Source organism: Grampus griseus (genome assembly GCF_964374135.1).
Source record: "Grampus griseus genome assembly, chromosome: 3".
Taxonomy (NCBI): domain Eukaryota; kingdom Metazoa; phylum Chordata; class Mammalia; order Artiodactyla; family Delphinidae; genus Grampus; species Grampus griseus.
The window spans coordinates 148377905-148397113 of record NC_139019.1 but is presented as its reverse complement, the minus strand read 5'-3'; the positions used below and the strand labels follow the sequence as shown (position 1 = coordinate 148397113).

The 19209-nt window shown below is 39.0% G+C and overlaps 1 protein-coding gene across 1 annotated transcript in view; it reads right to left on the bottom strand.

Moving 5' to 3' along the window:
* Positions 1-18364, bottom strand: part of CPEB4 (cytoplasmic polyadenylation element binding protein 4) — a 63767-nt gene extending 45403 nt beyond the window's left edge. The window contains exon 1 of the mRNA XM_082650251.1: positions 15869-18364. Coding sequence (XP_082506377.1) covers positions 15869-16993 — 1125 coding nt within the window. The 5' untranslated portion in view covers positions 16994-18364. The remainder of the gene's footprint in view (positions 1-15868) is intronic.
* Between the last annotated feature and the right edge of the window lie 845 nt (positions 18365-19209).

Here is a 19209-nt window from a genome sequence, read left to right as displayed (position 1 = left end):
GTTTTTTTCCCCAGGGTGGTGGGGGATGAAGATGGGAGGGGAGCAGATGCCTTAACATGCTCTTCGGCTCCAAACTGGTATGGCTCTTCCAGAATATCTTTCCCACTTTTCCTCCTGATCCTTTCCTCATTGTCCTCATCTTCTCAATACGGTCCATAGAGAGGCAGGAGGACAGGTGGCCAGAATGAGAATTTCTAAGGTTAGTGTTCACAAAAAGGAAAAACTCTTCTGTTTTTATCCTTCCTCATCTCAAGCCCTGAATTAAATCAAAACTTTATTGCACATTCTTTCGGAAGCCAAGTGGATTTGAGGCATAACTGGAGAAACAAGTTAAGACAAAATTCCGCTATCTCTTCCTGCAGTAGCTGGATTTGTCCTCCCTCCAACAATCTATGCACCACACTCAAAATCAGGCCAGCCACTATCTCTTCTCCACAACAAAACCAGTCTTGGAGACACTAATGCTCAGTATCTGTTCCCTTGCCTATGTTCTCTGTCAGTTTCCCAAGGGTAGGAAGTATGTCTTACATCAAAAGTTCCCAATGTTTGTAACTCCCAAAGGGTGATGGGTGTGCCAAGATATCATCTCCTCAACCCACAGGACTGCCCAGAGGGCCTGATGTGGCAGGAACTCCCTGGCAGATGATTTCTATTTCTATATTATCATTTTCTATGCGTGCCATGATGTGAAACAGGTTGAGAAGCCTTGTTCCACATATCTGTATCACTGTGCCTCACACAGGGCCTGGTAGCTTAGAAAGCCTGCGTATGTTTCCTCAACTGAGGAATGAATGAATTCCTTCAAGTAATTTATTTTAAATGTTGGAAATATTTCTTTTCTCCTATTTCCTTATCTTGAGGTTTGTTTTTATACATCCCCTTTCCGGCTATAGAGTTGTAGGGGGTTTTCTGGGTCAAAATGTAATGGTGGTGGGGAGAGATGGTAGAGGAGACCTCAGCCTTTTTTTTTTTTTAATGCAACTAAAGTAGTAAGCAACCTGTGAACTTCCAGAACTTGCATTTTGCCAATCACTGAATGACAAAAGCACCCAAGAGAATCAGTCGATAAAGAATATTATACAGTGTTTTTGTTTGTTTTATGACAGCTGTTTCCATCCAGTAAGTAAAGAAGCCTCCTTTTCACCTATAATTTAGCGAAGCCACTTCATACCGCCCCCCCAGCCTATTGCCTAGAATATAAAGATTTTTGCTAAAATAACCACTGACTTCTAATTGGTACATTAAAACTAAAATCCTAAATGAATATTTAAATTTTCAGTAATGCTTTGTGGGATTAAAAAACAAACAAAAAGCCCTCTATCCTTTTTACACTTATACTAGCTTTCCTTTCATTCGTCACGGTTTAATACAAGGATGATAAATAAATACCAATATACAAACTCTGATCAACTGGTACTGACTCTCAGATGCAATGTGTTGAGAAGAATGTTCAGGCTCTGAATGGAATTAGAAGAAAACAGTGTCTCAACAGACACCTGTAAGTGCAAGATACAGACCCAATGGCACAAGCACCACATTTTTGCCAACCCTGGTCTAATATGTACTCCTCCCCACGATCCAACCTTATTCGCAATTACAATTATTATAAACTACTTTACATTTGTATAACCCTTTGTTTCTTATGATGCTATGGTAATTCAGAGTTTCAAGCCACATATTTTGTCAAGTAAACATTCTGTTCTCAGAGAGGGTCCAAAGTTTATCATTCTTGATTTCTCCCTCACTGACTTTTTTCTGTCTATTTTAAGTATCTAATTTTACAAAAAGGACCAAAATGTAAATGTCTGTGTCATTAAGAAGTAGGTGGAGGGGTACAGACACAAATAAACCCAAGGAATAAGAACAGCACAAACAATGTTGGTTTTCCTGCCCAAGAACCAAAGTGACAAGTCAAGAGTGCTTTGATTTCTATATTTCATCCTTTGATTTTTCCTTTCTGGCTTGCTAATTGAGCCAAATATCAAAACCACTTACCTGTTTTCTAGAATCCATTTCCCAGAAAGTAAACTAACTATAAAATAGAAACCTTGTTAAGTGACAGCTCTTCTTGATTGAACTTGAGCTGATGATCAAAATATGAACATCAGCCTAAATCAGTGGAACCGAGCATTAGGCACTAGGAAGCCTGCAGTGTCATGTGAGCTTGGCATTTTCATCCTCTAGACCCTTTTCCTGATCCGAAAAAGGAAAGAGTTTGATTAGATCTCTAATATTCCTTTCCCACAAACAAAATACACTTGTATTCTAACTTTCCAATATCCTAAGATAGTCTGTGCTCTTTCAAGATTTGCAGTTTAAATTATGATGAGTATGGAAGGAATCAAAGATGTGAACAAGAATGACTGATCAAAGTTTATCACTTCTTGCCCACAAAAAGGTGTGGGGGGGTCAATGACTGATTAATAAGAAAATGAACTTTTATAGTCTTAAAAGGACAGTCACTGCGTTTTCATTATGCTAAACATAATGCAAAATAAGAAGCATTTTCCAAAAAACTTACTTAAAACAATTTATTGAAGGGGGATGTCCTGATTTCCAATAAAAGTTCAAAGACTCTATTGTAAAACAAAAAAACACTCATCTGCTTCAACCCACTGCTGCCAGTTTCTCTTGGCAGACTACAGAAATAAAAAGCAGAAAAGCAGAGCTACCCTTTACTGAGCATCTACTGAGTACCTGACATTATTCTAGGTACTTTTTAAATACTGTCTTAATTAATGTTCAAACCTCCTTTTAAGTTAGATTGTATTATTCTCTTTTTTTTTTTTTTTTTTTTTTTGCGGTACGCGGGCCTCTCACTGTCGTGGCCTCTCCCGTTGCAGAGCACAGGCTCCAGATGCACAGGCTCAGCGGCCATGCCTCAAGGGCCCAGCCGCTCCACGGCACGTGGGATCTTCCCGGACCGGGGCACGAACCCATGTCCCCTGCATTGGCAGGCGGACTCTCAACCACTGCGCCACCGGGGAAGCCCTATTATTCTCATTTTAATGACAAAAACTAAGACTAGAGAAAATCCACAGTTTACTGCACAGACAGGTTACTGCCTAGTTCAGCAGCTTAGTCAGGATGCAAGCCCAAGTTTCACTCCAAAGCAAATGGGCTGCCTTGGGTAAAGTAATGGTCATGGCAGTCAAAAGACCACATTAGTTAAGATATATATTAGAATAAATGAGATACTCTGTCTGCCATAAGGGTCCTAGGGGCAGGAATGTGCTGGCTAGTACCTGGCAAACAGTAGGCACTCAAATATTACTCAATAAATGAAAGAAAGAACAAAAATTATGCATAAGAGTAATATAGGATAATGTCGGAGATACTAAAAACATAAGAAGAGATAAAGAAGCTTTATCTTCCTTCTTCCTGTTGAGATGACAGATAGATGTGGTCCACAAATTAAAGACCTAACACAAATGCATCTCTAGGTTAACTACGGCCAACCACAGGAGCAGAAGTGGTAGTAATAGCAATAATAATAGTACCAGCAGCTAACGTTTAACAAGCTCTAATGCTTTACATGCATATTCTCATTTATTCCTCACAAAAATCCTATACAATTAAGTGTTAAGTTATTATTCCATTTCACAGATGAAAAAAGTGAAGTTTAGCATGATTAAGTAACTTTACCAACATCAGGTAATGGAGAAGGCAGAATTTGAACCCAGGCCTTCTGACTCTAGAACATGCGAGCTTAATAATCATGAATGAAAATAAAAGACCATCAATTATTTTCAAGGCTCAGCAAAGCAAACTTGATTACGATGTGTAGACCTCTTTTATTTTGTAAAAATTAATTGTATTTAATATATTGAGTTGTAACTTGTTGGTTTCAGTTTCTGTCATCTCTACTTCACAGGACAATTTCTAAAGGAAAAACCACACAAGCCACTATGAAAATCAAAGTTGATAAAAATAACCTTCTGACAAAACAAATTAGTATTTCAAACAGCAGGACCTGTCCTTTTAATATACACCTGAATAATCCTGACTGCCACAGCAAAATAGGAAGACCTACGTAAGCAAAGAACTGATGACACGTCTTTTTATAACACCCCAGAGTAGCCACAAGAAGGACGTGAACCTGTTGGGTCTATTACAATCAGGATGAACAACCAGATTGCAATTATGCCACAAACCAAAATTATCATTTTTGTAGCTTTTAAAAAAAAATCCAGATGGATAATGTAAGCCAGTGTTTCTCATACTTAAGAGTATATCAGAATCATCTGGAGGTCCTGTCAAAACAGACTACCGGGTCAACCCGCCAAGTTTCTCATTCAGTAGGTCTGGGTAGGGTCCAAGAATTCACATTTCTAACAAGTTTCTAAGTGAAGACAGGGGCCACACTTTGAGAACCACTGAGTTAAGCAATTCCATTCCACAGGTTAACTTCATTAGATACTTGGGGGTGTGAGTTGTAGCTTACATCCTGTTGACAGCTGTGATGCAGTCCAGCTTAAATATTCTACATCAACCATTCTAAGGTTTCCTTATGAAGAGAAAGGGCTTTGCTCTCAAAACCCAAATCAAAGCCCTCTCTTCCAAGCTCTAAGATGCATAAATTGGAAAAAAAATTACAATTCAGTTCAGTTTCAACAGAACAACCACCTTGACCACTCCACTAATTGTTCCTGTCTTCTTATACTTGAGTTAGTATGTTTTAGCATTACTAGACCTGGTCTAAAACACAAAATATACTTAATTGAACGTGCCCACATTATTAAGAACCAAAGCCAAAATTCAGCTACTCCCTTTACTCATTGCCTTCCTATAAAGACATACATTACTGTGAGCATCACTTCTCAGACTGCTAGGTATCTGTATCAGCTTATGGAAGTTTCTCTTTCCGGCTTAAACTTTCCCTGGTGAAGAAGGGAAAGGAAAATATTTTGGTTTGAAAGGCAAAGTCTATGCCAGTGTATAGCTGCCAAAATAAATAGGAAGTCTGAGATGCCAGCACAGCCCATAATTAATCAAAGGTAACTCTGGGAGTTTTAATCCAAAATTTGCCAAAATGTAAATATTTTTCTTGGGTTAAGTATTTAAGGCCACAGATACCAAAGGTTGGCAATATAGTCAGCTTTCAAGATTCCACTACCAGATGACCCTTCCATCCCTGTGCAGGCACAAGTCCCTTTTTCCCCATATCCCCCTAGAACACTGACAGCCCACATGATATTGACAAGTTCTGTTACAGCTACCCACCCCCTCTGCCACTGGACTGCGAGCTCCACTCACCTCCACAGCCACAGACTGTAGCAACTGTGCAGCATCCAGTAAGTCCCTCGTCATCGTTACCATCATCATTAAAGTGGCTAACATGTCCCTCCTGGCTCTGTGTTGTGTCTCAGATGAATGATGTATGATTTATGTACATTAGTTCCTCACAACCATCATGTAAAGTGGATACAATTATCACCCCCATTTTAGGCAAATGAGTTCTGAGAAGTTAACTACTTGCCCTCAAAGTCACGAAGTAAGTGGTGGAGTCTGACTTCAGAGCAGAAGCTCAGAGAAGTGGTCCATTTAAATGAGCTTTGTCATGACCTAGAAATTCCAATCTATCAACACCTGCAAGGTATGAAATCCTTCACTGTATACAGGGTCTGAATGCAGAGAACAAGTGTCAGAGGTTAAAGTGAAAGAGGTAATTACCTGAAGTAGGAGAAACCACATTTAATAGCATCTCATATTTCTTAGCAGGATCCCTCTTCAGTCAGTGCTTTCTCATTAGGACCGCTTTATAATGAGGCAGAGTCTTCCAGATCTTGGGCTACCAAGTGCTTCCTAATAGAATAATAAACTATAACAAAATGAATCAATGTCTTTGGGGTATTACCCTGACTGGATCAATAGCTCCATTTTCTTCCACATGAACTGATGAATCTGATCTCTCCAGAAAGCCTCTGAGAAAATTTTCTTTTATCCCACCTTCACTAAATAAACCACATTCAGGTTCACCATTAGAAATCCTTAAAGTGGTAAATATTTCTTGTCACCACTTGACTGTATTAAAAACACAACTTGGCATTCTAGACTTGATTAGTCAGTTCCTAAATCAATAGACCCCTTCCTCTTGTTAACTATTTGCTCATTTTCACCTTGCCTGGCAGAGGGAAATAATTAAAATCTAGTCCAAGACCTGCGTGTAAATCACCACTTAGAAGACAACTGATCTTGACACTGCATTGTCTCTGAACCTTGATTTCATCATGGAAATAAGGATCCCACCTCCCTTATAAAACTGGGGTGCGGAGAAATGAGACAAGGTCCGCACCACACCCGCCAGCTAGGAGATCCTCTCAATAAACATTCCCTCTGCCCCTTCTCTTTCTGGTGAAATGGCAAAAGAGCCCGAAACTAACATATTAAATTAGGTATTGTTTGTATCTGAATAATTCAGCTGTTCTCTGCTATTTCCCATAGCTCACTTTCATAGAGAAACAAAAAAGGGGAAAAAAAAGATATTTCCTACCTAATAAGCTATTTGGGGCAAGAGGTCATTAGTTCAGGAAAGTGGGAAGAGCTACTAAAACTAGGCCCTAAGGAATGAAGTCATTTAGACCCTCTGGCCATTCCTCTATCTTTGGCTGCTTACTGGCAGTCAGCAGTCCTCTGCTATACATCTGCTGGGCCTGATCAGGGTCCGGAGTCAGCAGAGAGAACGGTCACCCAAATACACAATCTTTATTCTTAAACTGAGGCTTGTATCCTATAACCCATAACATCCATAATGTCTCTTCTCTTTCATGAGCCTTGACAGCAACGTCAAAAGGCAGCCTGTGCCCAGTGTCGGCCTCTGGGCCCTCACAGCTCCCCCCGCCACATCCTTAGCTCTCCAGTCTCCGGAGCAGAAGGCACTTCTCAACACGCAGGCACAGAGCAAGAGGTCACCAGACTGTACAGTTCACGAGGACGAGCATGTCTGCCTTGGTCATGTACTCCTAGCACACAGTCCATTGAAAGCATCAAACATTTGTGGGTTGAAAAACAGCAAGAGATGAAAAAAATGTGATGCAGTCCAAAGGCCTGCAAAAGACCCCAAACCTTTAAATTTCCCTTTGGAAAAACAAAAACACATTAACAAACAAAAACACAACCAAAACGCTCTCAGTGCTGTCCTGTTCTCTCTCCTTTTGGAGATCCTTCCCCCAAGTCCACAGAAGCCTGAACCCAGAAGAAGGCTGAAATGAAGAGAGGAAAACTGAACAATCTCCTCCCAAATTTGTGGTCATCAGCTGATGTTTTGGTGTCTTGTTGGATCTCTTTTTTTTTTTTTTTTTGACGGCCATGTGACCACCAGCACCCTTCTTGACCTAGAAGGGAGATGCGGCCAATAGTGGTTTCTTTAGAGATTAGCATCAGGTTGAGCAGTGAAACAGGCTGAGCAGGTACAACAGAAATGTGGGCCTTGCTTCAATTTCTCACTATCTTTCTTTAAAAAACAACTAGAAGATATTTTTGTATGTTTTTAAGGGGGGAAAAAAGACTATCTTTTAGAGACACATACTAAACCATTTACAGATGAAATGATACAATACCTGGGAAATGCTTCAAAATAACATGAAAGCAGGAAGAGACAGTTAGGAAGATGGATGAAAGAGGACTGTCCAGGAGCTGATCATTGTTGGAAGCCAGGTGACATGTATGTACATGGGAATTTGCTATACACTACTCTATTATTGAATATGTTTAAACTTTTCCATAATAAGAAATGAAAAAGACTTGGGGGGAAAAACTTTATCCAAAGAGGAAACAAACAAACAAACAAAAAAACCAGTTGGTCACTAAATTTTCCAGCAATGTTCAAGAAAATGGGAGCATCATCTGGGCTGACTCCCACTATTAAGTATTGAGTTTATTAAACAAAATTATAGTTCAGATTATAAAATTCTTCTTTAGAGTTAAACTCAAATTACCATATACCAGTTACACAATGGTTTTCACCTTTTAAGAATCTGTGCTATTTGCAAAATTTTGAATTAATATTTCTATTTGATGACTTTCTTATACCAACAGAATCTTTTGGAAGCCAAATATTAGGCATATTTCATTTTACTTCAAAAACACTGGACAAAAGAAATGTGAAAATGAAGGATCAGGAAAGTTGAGGAGCTTGCCTTAGGTCACACAGCTAGTAAGTGGCAGAGCCATCGTTGAAACTCAGATCAACTCAGATCTGACTTCCATATGATAATTAGGAGGTTTTTCTGAGTAGCAACTGTTCTTACATTGTTTGGTTCTTTTTAAGGTTCTTAGAGACAGTAAGGCTACAGCAGTTATTTTACTGACTAGCACCAGATGCATTCCTCAAAAACACCTGGGAAAACTATTATTAAAAGTATGTTGCATAACATTTAAATATAAATATGGCTTTAAAGTGTATAATACTGAGGAATTAACTATAACTTATTTTAGAGCTAAAAGCAAGCAATGACTGGGATATATCTGGTAAATATGCAGCAAATAGAAATTGCCCAATCTAAATACTCTACAATATGAAAAGTACTTCTTCAGCTTAAGACTTTAAACTTTAAAAATTCAGTTTGCAAACATGAGGGAGAACCTGTAAGTGACTGATGGAGTTTTTTTCCTTGACATGTAATGAGACCTAAATTCTGTGACCCACAGGCTAAAGTTTGCCTTTTGTAGTACCATTTTGTCACAGAACTTAAAAAAGCACATGTTGTGTACAGGTGTATATTTATAAATGTGACCATTAATAAAATATTTGGAACTGTCATTTACACTCTGTTTCTGTTATACCTAAAGTTGAACCTGTTAGTTTGCCTTGAAGTTTAAACAGCTCGTGGATTAAAATGAAATATAACTATTGGGCTAGTTGCTAATTTGTTTACAATGATAAAAAATGCATGTTCAGTATCATTCAAAGATTAGCACAGGTCAGAAATACATTATGAATCAAATCAAAACAATTTTTATGAGATATCTACCTATGCCTAGTCCATAACATAGCAGGTACTCAATAAATATATGCTAAATAAATTAATTAAAATATAAAAAACAGAACTTAATTCCAGGATAAAAGCTAAAATATATTCAATTCAAATCTATGGCACCTTTTCCTGTCTTTTAATGAACAAAATCATAAATTCTTCATTAAAGTACGGTCTCCTTCTAAGTGTCCATTGACAGATGAAGGGATAAAGAAGATGTGGCACATATATACAATGGAATATTACTCAGCCATAAAAAGAAATGAAATTGAGTTATTTGTAGTGAGGTGGATGGACCTAGAGTCTGTCTTACAGAGTGAAGTAAGTCAGAAAGAGAAAAACAAATACCGTATGCTAACACATATATGGAACCTAAAAAAAACAAAAAACAAAAAATGGTTCTGAAGAACCTGGGGGCAGGACAGGAATAAAGACGCAGATGTAGAGAATGGACTTGAGGACACAGGGAGGGGGAAGGGTAAGCTGGAATGAAGTGAGACTTATATATACTTATATATACTGCCAAATGTAAAACAGATAGCTAGAGGGAAGCAGCCGCGTAGCACAGGGAGATCAGCTTGGTGCTCTGTGACCACCTAGAGGGGTGGGATAGGGAGGGTGGGAGGGAGACGCAAGAGAGAGGAGATATGGGGATATATGTATATGTATAGCTGATTCACTTTGTTATAAAGCAGAAACTAACACACCATTGTAAAGCAATTATACTCCAATAAAGATGTTTAAAAAAAAGTACAGTCTCCTTTAATGTATACAAAAACAATCAAATGTTCTAAATTTCTTAAAAATAGGCAAAATCTTTCAAACTACTGAAAGATGCAGGCTGCCAATGCTAATAAATGTTTAGGTATATAAACAATTATTAAAACTTCTCTTCGGGCTTCCCTGGTGGTGCAGTGGTTGAGAGTCCGCCTGCCGATGCAGGGGACACGGGTTCGTGCCCCGGTCCGGGAAGATCCCACATGCCGCGGAGCGGCTAGGCCCGTGAGCCATGGCCGCTGAGCCTGAGTGTCCGGAGCCTGTGCTCCGCAACGGGAGAGCCCACGACAGTGAGAGGCCCGCGTACCGCAAAAAAAAAAAAAAAACTTCTCTTCAAGAAAACTGATAATTCTGCTAAATGTTTTATCTGTCCTGGGTTGCATCTAGCTTATTTAAAAGTAGTACTCTGAGAAGTGGAGCATATATGATAAGACAAGCAAAACTAAGGACTGCTCAAAATCTTTCATAGATACCCAAGCTTTTTGTAGTTATTTTAATTTCCTGATTTTACTCAATATTAGAGATTTTAATTTTATTTTAAACAAAAAAATGTAAGCTACCTAATACGGCCACATATTTAAAGTACCTTAGAATAACCCTTCACTGCCAGGTCTGTGTTCTCAAATTTAAGTGACTTGCTCAAGGTCACACAGCTAACTAGAGTTCAGATCAAACGTAAGTCTGTTTGGATCCAGGGCCTGTGCTTCAGTCTACTATATTTTTGGCCTCACACAATAGCCTTTCTCAGTAATTATCCAAGTGTTAGCTTCAGAAATTGATTAAAAATAGGATCTATATAGATCTTTTATCTTTCTATTGAGAATTTTCTGAAAACCTTAAAGTGTAACTCCTTCTGTTCCAATATTATACAATAGGATGAGAATCTATGCTAACTTTGAAGTAAAAAATTCTATACTGCTATAAATTTATCATGGTAAAAATATACTTTAATTTCCTCAAGAACAATTTTGTTTGAACAATTAAATACAAAATGACTTTTGTCAGGAAAAATTAAAATGAATGCTCATGTTACAAGCTCCCTGCCTTAAATAGAAATATATTATCTCATCTGTGATGGGACCAAAAACTGAGGTAAAATATAGTGCTGAAAAAATGTGATAATGGAACCTCAAGCTTATTTTCCTTAATAGAAAGAGCAAAAAAGTCGTAAGGAAAATAGATTTAGACTGTAAAATTCAAAATAGGCATATGTTAACTTTAAGACTACTTTTCCATTTCTTTCTCGTGAACACCAACAAAAATTATTCTCAAAAGCATAAACTCATGAACTAAATAACATCTTTCTAGTTGCAACTAGCAACAAGCACATTCACTAGGCTTGCAATAACCAGGTTTTTCCTGAAAGATGTTGGAACAGTGTGTTGATCATATTCCATGGCTTCCCTGAAGACACATCAAAAAATAATCAAAAAACTACCCTGCCCAAGTTTCAATTCCATCAGAAAAGCAATTAAACCTAGTTAAAAGGCTTTCTACAAAAAGGTGTAAAATGGTATCTGGTAAGCTTTTCCCAAACTTTTCCAATATTTCAATTCTGCTGGAACCAGAACCATCCAACCCATACCTTACAGTTAAAAAAAATTACTTTCCCATCTTCTAATATAGATTAATACAAAGTCAAAGAAAATGTTTCCTATATCCCTTGGGACTATATGAGAAAACAAAAAATGTAACAACGTTGCACTTTAGGTAATTTTAATATTGATAATTCACCATGACTTTCAGACCCGAAGCGATGCAGTAACTTTCTGTTTTCAGATATAAGATGCCATATATAATTTTGAGGATCAATAAACTGAAAACACAAGGAGAGTTATTAAAGTAACATAAATTATTTGCCTGGTTAAGACAACTTAACAAATCCATGGTGACCAAGTAAGAGCAAATGGGCTCCAAATCCTAAAATGTCTCCCTATCAATCAAGTTTTAGGATCATCTTTGTAACAGATTTTGTCTCCCCCCTTTCCTTTTTCTTTTCTTTTTTTTTTTTTTTTTTTCTTTTTGGTCTTCTTCTTGGCTCTTAGCTAATGGAGATGGGGGCATAACTGAGCTGAATATAAGAGAGTACTAGGATATATAGCATACAATTCTCCTTTACATTCCTGTAAGGACAGAAGATCTAGGCACCCCTCCAAAGAACTGCTATATTCAAATTAATTACTGGCAGGTGCCCCAATATATTATTTGGTTTGGACATCAGGATTCCAGGATGTGTTTGGCAGGATGGGTAGGATTTTCCTCCCCTTAATGTAAGGGTCAAATCATGCCTTTAGTCACATAAACATGGCCCTTGTTTCTTCATTTTGAAATTAAGACAATAAAACTAAGCCTCATAGGGTTGAGAAATCCTATACATGAAGTGAGATAACATATGTGAAAGCACGTAGCTCAGTACCTAGTACATAGTACGTACTAAAATCAAACAAAAAAATATTGATTTGAATATTATTTGTTTAATATTTTAAAGTTGACAAATAAATATATTCTATTATTTTCCACTTTTCAAAACTTTATAATCAGCTTTTAATCATCAGGTATCAATGATTCACTGTAAAACTTTTTCTCTCATCTTACACGTTTCCGGGAGGCATTTACCGCTGCCCTCATCTGTAACATGTCTATGTGAAAAGACACTGTAGTATAATGGTTAAAAGCCAAATCTCATGTGTGAATAGTAATAATAACAATAATAATTTCTACTTCATAGGATTGTTGAATGAAGTAAATGAGTTAATACATGTAAAACACTTAGACTATCAAAGGCATGTTAGCTATTATTAAATACATATTAGTTTAGTTGTATCTGAAAACTGGATTTCAGGCATGTTATCTGCATCCACATAATGAAAACTTTAAGCTAAGCAAAAATAACTTAGAAACAAATTTTAATACAAAGAAAATCCCAAAATATAATGCCTGTCATATCAGTTATTTAGAGAATTATTCACATATTTGGAATCTTTGCTCCTGCTCCATAAACATGGGTAAAAGAGAAGGTTAAGATTGGCCCCCAAAATTAATTTAAAATGTCATCATGAATTTTAATTCACTGTATGTACCCAAACCTAAATTAAACAAATGTAAAAACCATTCTGATTCATTTCAAATTAAAATAAACACTGCCCAGTATTAGTTACATTTCAGGTAAATTATTTCCTTTTAATATAATAATTCCATGCTAGCCTTTGATTGAATGCCAATATTATAATATAGCCATGTAAATTCTCTCCTGTAATTTCTGTGGTAAATTTTAAGATCTCTCTATAACACCTAAGGAATGCTTTCTAAAAGCAACGGAAATTGAATTACTAATCTATAAAATGTCTTTCCTAAAATTAATAGTGTTTAAGGCAATAAATTTAAATAAGATAGCAGTGTTTAGAAAAAAGTATGGACTGTGATTGCAGCAGTTTAAATTTCACAGTAGCTTGCTTTAGAATCATAAGGAACTTAGGAATCACCTAGGTCACCACCACCCCCAATTTTATGAAGAAACTGAGGTCCCCAAATGCTATGACACTGATAGGGCCAAGACCACAACCTAGGTGTCTGGGCTCCCAGTCAAATAAATGTTTCTTCAAATCTTTTCATATCAGATTTAACCAAGTAATTCATATCAACTCAAAACAGTATTTTTTGCCAAAAAATTATTCAAAAGAATAATTCTCTAAAACACACACACACAGAACTGCATTCATTTAAGTAAGCACCACGGTACTCAGTTTACTAACTTCTTATATTTTCAAAACCCTATTAGGAATTTCTTGTCATAAAGATTCTTTTCAAATCACTTATTTTTATTGTGACTTACAACTCAACCCAATGCTTGCTCTCAGCTCCCCATCTCCCAACCTCTCTCTTTCTCTCTCTTCACTCTCTCACACACAGAAATATACACACTCTCCTAAAAATGGTGGGGATGGTGAACAGAAAGCAACAACTTAGTTTCTAATCCTACCAAATTTCAGCCAGGTATATTGACTCATCCATTTTCCATTCTCAGCATAACAGACAACAATTCTAAGGGAAGAGTTAGTTTCTAACAGTATCTTTTAGTATCAATCTTAGTCTACTATTATTTCATACACCAGCTTAATCTCTAAGAAACCATCTGATTAAAAAAATTTCACATGTTAAACACATCCCATTAGCTCCATAAAAATATTAATAATGTGCATATACATATAGTTTATACATTTTCTGAAATTTTTATTTTTCCCAAAGCAAACCTTTATCAAAAGTCAGTAAACTGAGAATGGAAAACAAACTATGAGGTCACATAAATTCATTCTGTCACTTTATAAGTAGCAAAATAGAAAAGAAAAGTATTTTTAATTCTGAGCCAATCTTAACCCAGTTAAAATGTTGAGAATGCCGTCTTAGATTTTTTCAATTAGGAATATATAAATAATTCATAAAAGTTACCTTTGCATTAAATTTCCCTTAAATTTATGTTCAAAGGAATATCAAAACCAACTTTATAAAAACAGACTTCATGGATTGCCAATGTCTTCAACAGCCTTTCACCTGACCACTAAAGCATGATAATTGCTCTCTTCAGTTTGAGTAAAAACCCGTTCTAAAAACAAAAGCCAACAGCTTTTTTTATACCTGGGCAAAAAAATTATTGAAAAAAAATTTTTTTAACTAGATTTCACCAAATATTTTAAGATACATCCTAATCATTATACCTGAATCCTTAGAGAAGGTATATTTAATTCCTTGGAATGACACAGGGTTCTCTTAGCAAACTTCCCCTCCCTCTGAGCAAATTATTAATTAAAACAGATAATTCTACTTGTGTTGACATCATATATGGAGACATTGCAATTATTTTGAAATCTGTCTGAGCCTTTGCCGAAAGATCTCTAAAATAACCCTCTAGATATAGCACATGTGTATGCCTACACATGTATGCAGCATTTTTTAATCCTTGCTTTTTAACCTAGAGTTTGTACTCTTATCAGCTGTGTGCTCTTGGGCAAGTTATTATATCTTGCTGATACGCAATTTTCTCATCTCTAAAATGGGGATAATAACAGAACTTATCTTGTGGGGTTTGTTCTGAGGACTGATTCAATGTTAGCTTAAAACCCATATAAATTTCCTAAACACATATAAATGATCATACCCCCAAAGTATACAAATTTAGTGGGGCATCTGACGTTCAGTTAACTATGAAATTCCCTTTATCCTATGTCTATCAACTAGACTGGCTGCTCATTAATTAAAAAACATGAAACAATGTGACTCTTGCAGAATAAGGATACACTGGTGGCAAGAAAGACAAGTGATCTTTGCCTGGGTCTATTTTTAGGAATGGTTTAATTATCTACACCCCCAGTATTAACACGGGAAAATAAACAAATGGGTGAAAGTCATCATAAAAGACTCACTCTGAGATCAACAGTTTCATAGTATGCAAAAATAATTGGGTAATTGGGGATGAAGAAAATATTTAGATCATTTCTCTAGCAGTCCTTACTGACACAAGGCAGGCCAGAATTTGCAAAAAGGTTTAACAGGAATTGCCGAATTGATGAATTCAAACTGTTCAGACCGCAGGGTTCAGAGAGGTTTCAGGTTTAAAATATAACCAGTGAGAAAACTATAATTCAATAGCTGGTTTTCAGTGAATCACTACCTTACAGCGGACAAAAATTAATTTGCGAGGTTATATAGTTATGCAAACGGGTAGAAAATGCTCATCAGTTTCCACAATGAAATATATTTATATCTACATTATTTATTCTCACTTAAATAAGTAGGGAAAAACCAACCACGATTCTCTTGTCAGGCTAGAAAGGTATTATAGTTAATAATCATGACATCACTAGCTACCTGGTATTCATAATTATGATAATTTATACGATCATCTAGGGGAAGATAACAATTAGAAATTTACCAAAAAAAAAGCTGAATATTTTGTTCCAAATTATACTCCTCTCCTGCCAAAATCATGTCTGGTAATTAACTCATTTTCTAAGAAGAGCTCTGATATGAATACAGACAATTCAAACTCTCTTCGTTACATAGATATTACACCCTGCCGTTTCCTTATTTCATCTTAATCTATTAATGGAACATAATCTTACCGGAAAAGGAAAAATGTTGTCAGCCCTGTTCAAGCTATCTTCCATCCAGGATTTAGGAGCAAAGGCAGAGCTGGGGCGAGCGTACTTCTGGAGCTGAATATGATTGCTTGCAAAATTTTTCTTCAAAGGCGAGATGGAGTTCAGGGGCGTTATTCCTCCATTCAGCCCTCTGCGGTGATCTCGGCCTTGGGAACCTCCCCAGCCACCATATCCACCACCTCCTGGGCTCCAGGAAGAAGACGGTGTAGGAGAGGGGCTCTGGTAGCTGCTCCATGGAGAGGGGGGCTTGTTAAGATTATTCGCCAAATGAGGCAGCTGGTTAAAAGCAGCATTTCTATGTGTGAAAGGTGGGGGATGGGGACTGGCAGGAGACCTCCTTTGCTGCTGATGCTGGCTGTGATGATGCTGGAAATGAGGGTGATGGGGGTGGTGCTGTGAGAGAGGCCCGATCTGAGGAGAGAAACTGCCTCCAAACCCAGGGCTGACATGATGGGGAAAATTTTGAAACAACAGAGCACCGTTATTAGCCGAAGCAGCCGGGACCCCTCCCTGGTGAAAGAAACTTGCATCTTCATTGATGATTGTAGAGGAAGAAGGCGCTATCGCTGCTGACCAGTTACTGAAACCAGTAAGAGACGACGCGCTAGATGTCAAGGGTTGGGTTGAAGTACCTAGCCCCGTGGCTTCTTGATAATCAAACCCTGTCAACACTGGTGATTCGATTCTTATTTTCTCCTTCCCGTTGCCGTTTTCTGAAGAATTGTCCCCTTGATTTTCTTCAGATTTTGCCTTCTCAGTTTCAGGCAGTATTCCAGCTTCCTGACCTGGACTGGGGGAGAGCTGCTGCTTTTCTAAAGGGTCTTGCTGTTCCTGTTGCTGATTTTTTGCCTTTTCTGATCCCAAGATCTCATCCTGAATGTTATGGGTAGCCGGGGCAGGAAAGAGCCAAGCTGACCCGGCACTGCTGCCATTGGCAGCTGTGTTATTATTTATAAAAGCAGCGGGGCTGGGGGTGGCATTTTGGTGATGGTGTGGAGGCTGCAGATGCGGATGGAATCTGACTGGAAAAGCAGATTTATTCCCAGTATTGCTTTGCACTAGCACTCCAAACCCGTAATCCCCCATTTATTATTTTTAGGCTCAGAATCTTATGATAAAAAAAAACAACAACCTGATGTCTCACGCCTTTGTATCCTCTACCCCAAATTTAAGTTGTTTGTTTGAAATGTCTTATTTTTAGCTAGCTCAAAGATCGCAGCTTATCACCCTAAATTAGTTCAGATTTGGAATTCTGGTCTCTGAAAGAAAAAAACTAAAAAAAAAAAAAAAGTCTTAAAACATTGACATGAATCCAACTTATTCTAGGAGGGAATAAAAACGAAGAGGGTAAAAATCAAGTCTTTGGTTAGTAAAATAGGCGCTTTCTTTTTCCAAAGGAAAACGTACATGAATGACAAAAACACAGCTTCTCAAGCATCTATGGATGTGGAAGAATAAGCATTGCGCGGAGTAAAAATATATATATATATAATTTAAGAATCACATATGGTCTTCTTCAGCAGTTTAGATTCACTCACATAAAAATTAGAATAGGGCTAAGGGGAGAATACGTTCTTTTCTTGGCAGCTTGGTTAAAAAAAATCAGGAATAATTTAAGAACATTATATATTATATATTTATATATATAGATTATATTAGGTTATTTGGGGTGGGAGGCGAATTCCTGGTTGCGGGAGAGGAAATCAGCATTGACTAATGGAAAGATGATTGCAGGGAAGTTTCTGCTGTTCCTGGTCCTGTTTCTGATCTTTCACGGGGTGCAGTTTTGGCCTCTGGGGCTGTTCCTGAAGCTCTGGGTGCAGATCTTGCTGCGGTCGCTGTTCCTGGGGCTCCCCCCGGCCTCCTCTCCCCCATGAAATGGGTTGGAAACACCCGTTTCTCCCTCTTGGGGGTGTCGCGATCAGGACGTATTAGAGAGACTCGACGAGGACAAGCTGGCGGCCCCGGGGTGCGGGGACCAAGGGGTCGACCTGGAAGGTCCTGCGGTTTCGGCCTCTACCCCTCTCTGCGGCTCCGGGGTTTTTTTCCCTCATGGGACCCAGGGGCGGTTTGTTCAGTTCTCTCAGTTCGATTCTCCGCAGGGGGGAAAAAAGAGGAAAAATAGGAAAACCCCACCAGCGTAGTTACTCTAAAAGACAAGGGCCTTCCCCCCTTTGCTCGCTCTCTCTCTTTTTTCCCCCAGATTTTTTTAAAAACTGTAATTTAGAAGGCTTTTGTTTCTCCTCACGGTTGCTGGGCCGTCGTCGCCGCCGCCGTCGCTTTACCCCGGTCCCGCAGTCCCCGCTGTCGTAGTTGCGGACTCCGCCTGGCTCTTCTTCTCTCCTCCTTCCTCCTCTGCTGTCGCCGCTGCCGCCGCCGCCGCCGCCGCTGCCACCGCCTCCCGGTGCCCGGGTTCAGCAGCCGCGGCTGAGTCCCTCTCCTTAGGACCGAGCCGAGTGAAATGACAACCAGCTGGAAAGACCGAGAGACACTTCCGGTTCGAAGAGGGAGGGGTGGGTTAGGGCAGACACCCCGCCCACCTGCCGAAAAGCCAGTCAGCTGCTATAATTCAGATTAGGCCACACCCCTCGGCTCAGGCGCCCTCCCAGGAAGGTCGAAAAGTTATCTCGAGAGACGCCCCTTCCGTCTGCGCCTCGCCCAGTGAGGCCTGGCGCCTGGAACCCGCTCCCCCGACCCAGAGTGAGCGCAACTGGTCGCCATCTTTAGTGTGGGCAAAGGGCTCCTGCGCTGTTTATCTCGCCTAACCACGGTCTGCAAGAGGAGTATAGCGGGACGCGTGGAAGAGAACAGATTCCTCTAGCACTGCGGTAAAGAGTCCAGGTGTGGGAGATCGGTGGGGCAACCCCTGAAACCGCGGATGAACGGGAGGACTGCCCATAGTAAACGTGGTTCCCCAGGCATCACGTGCTTTGACCGGAGCTCCTCCCTAGAGGGATCTGGAAGAGGAGGCGGGTTTTCCCGGCAGCTGTGCGGTGCCTGGAGTTGCGTTTGTCCTTGTCCTGAATGTAGACCTCACGCGGGACTCTCCTTTCACCTTCCATTCCCCCACCCCCACTCCTCCTGCTTAGTTTAGGCTCCCGTCTGGTGCAGTCTCAGGCACAAAGATACAGCTGCTGTAAACGTCTGTGGCTGAGCCCTCATCCCCATCCGGCTCTAGTGCACCCTTCTCGCTTACTAGAGGGACATTTCCAAAACGAAAAGCTTGTTAGGGTCCTCACCTGCTCAGACCTCTCTGCGACTGCCCACTACCTCCTTGAAAAAGACCAAACTTTTTAGTCTGG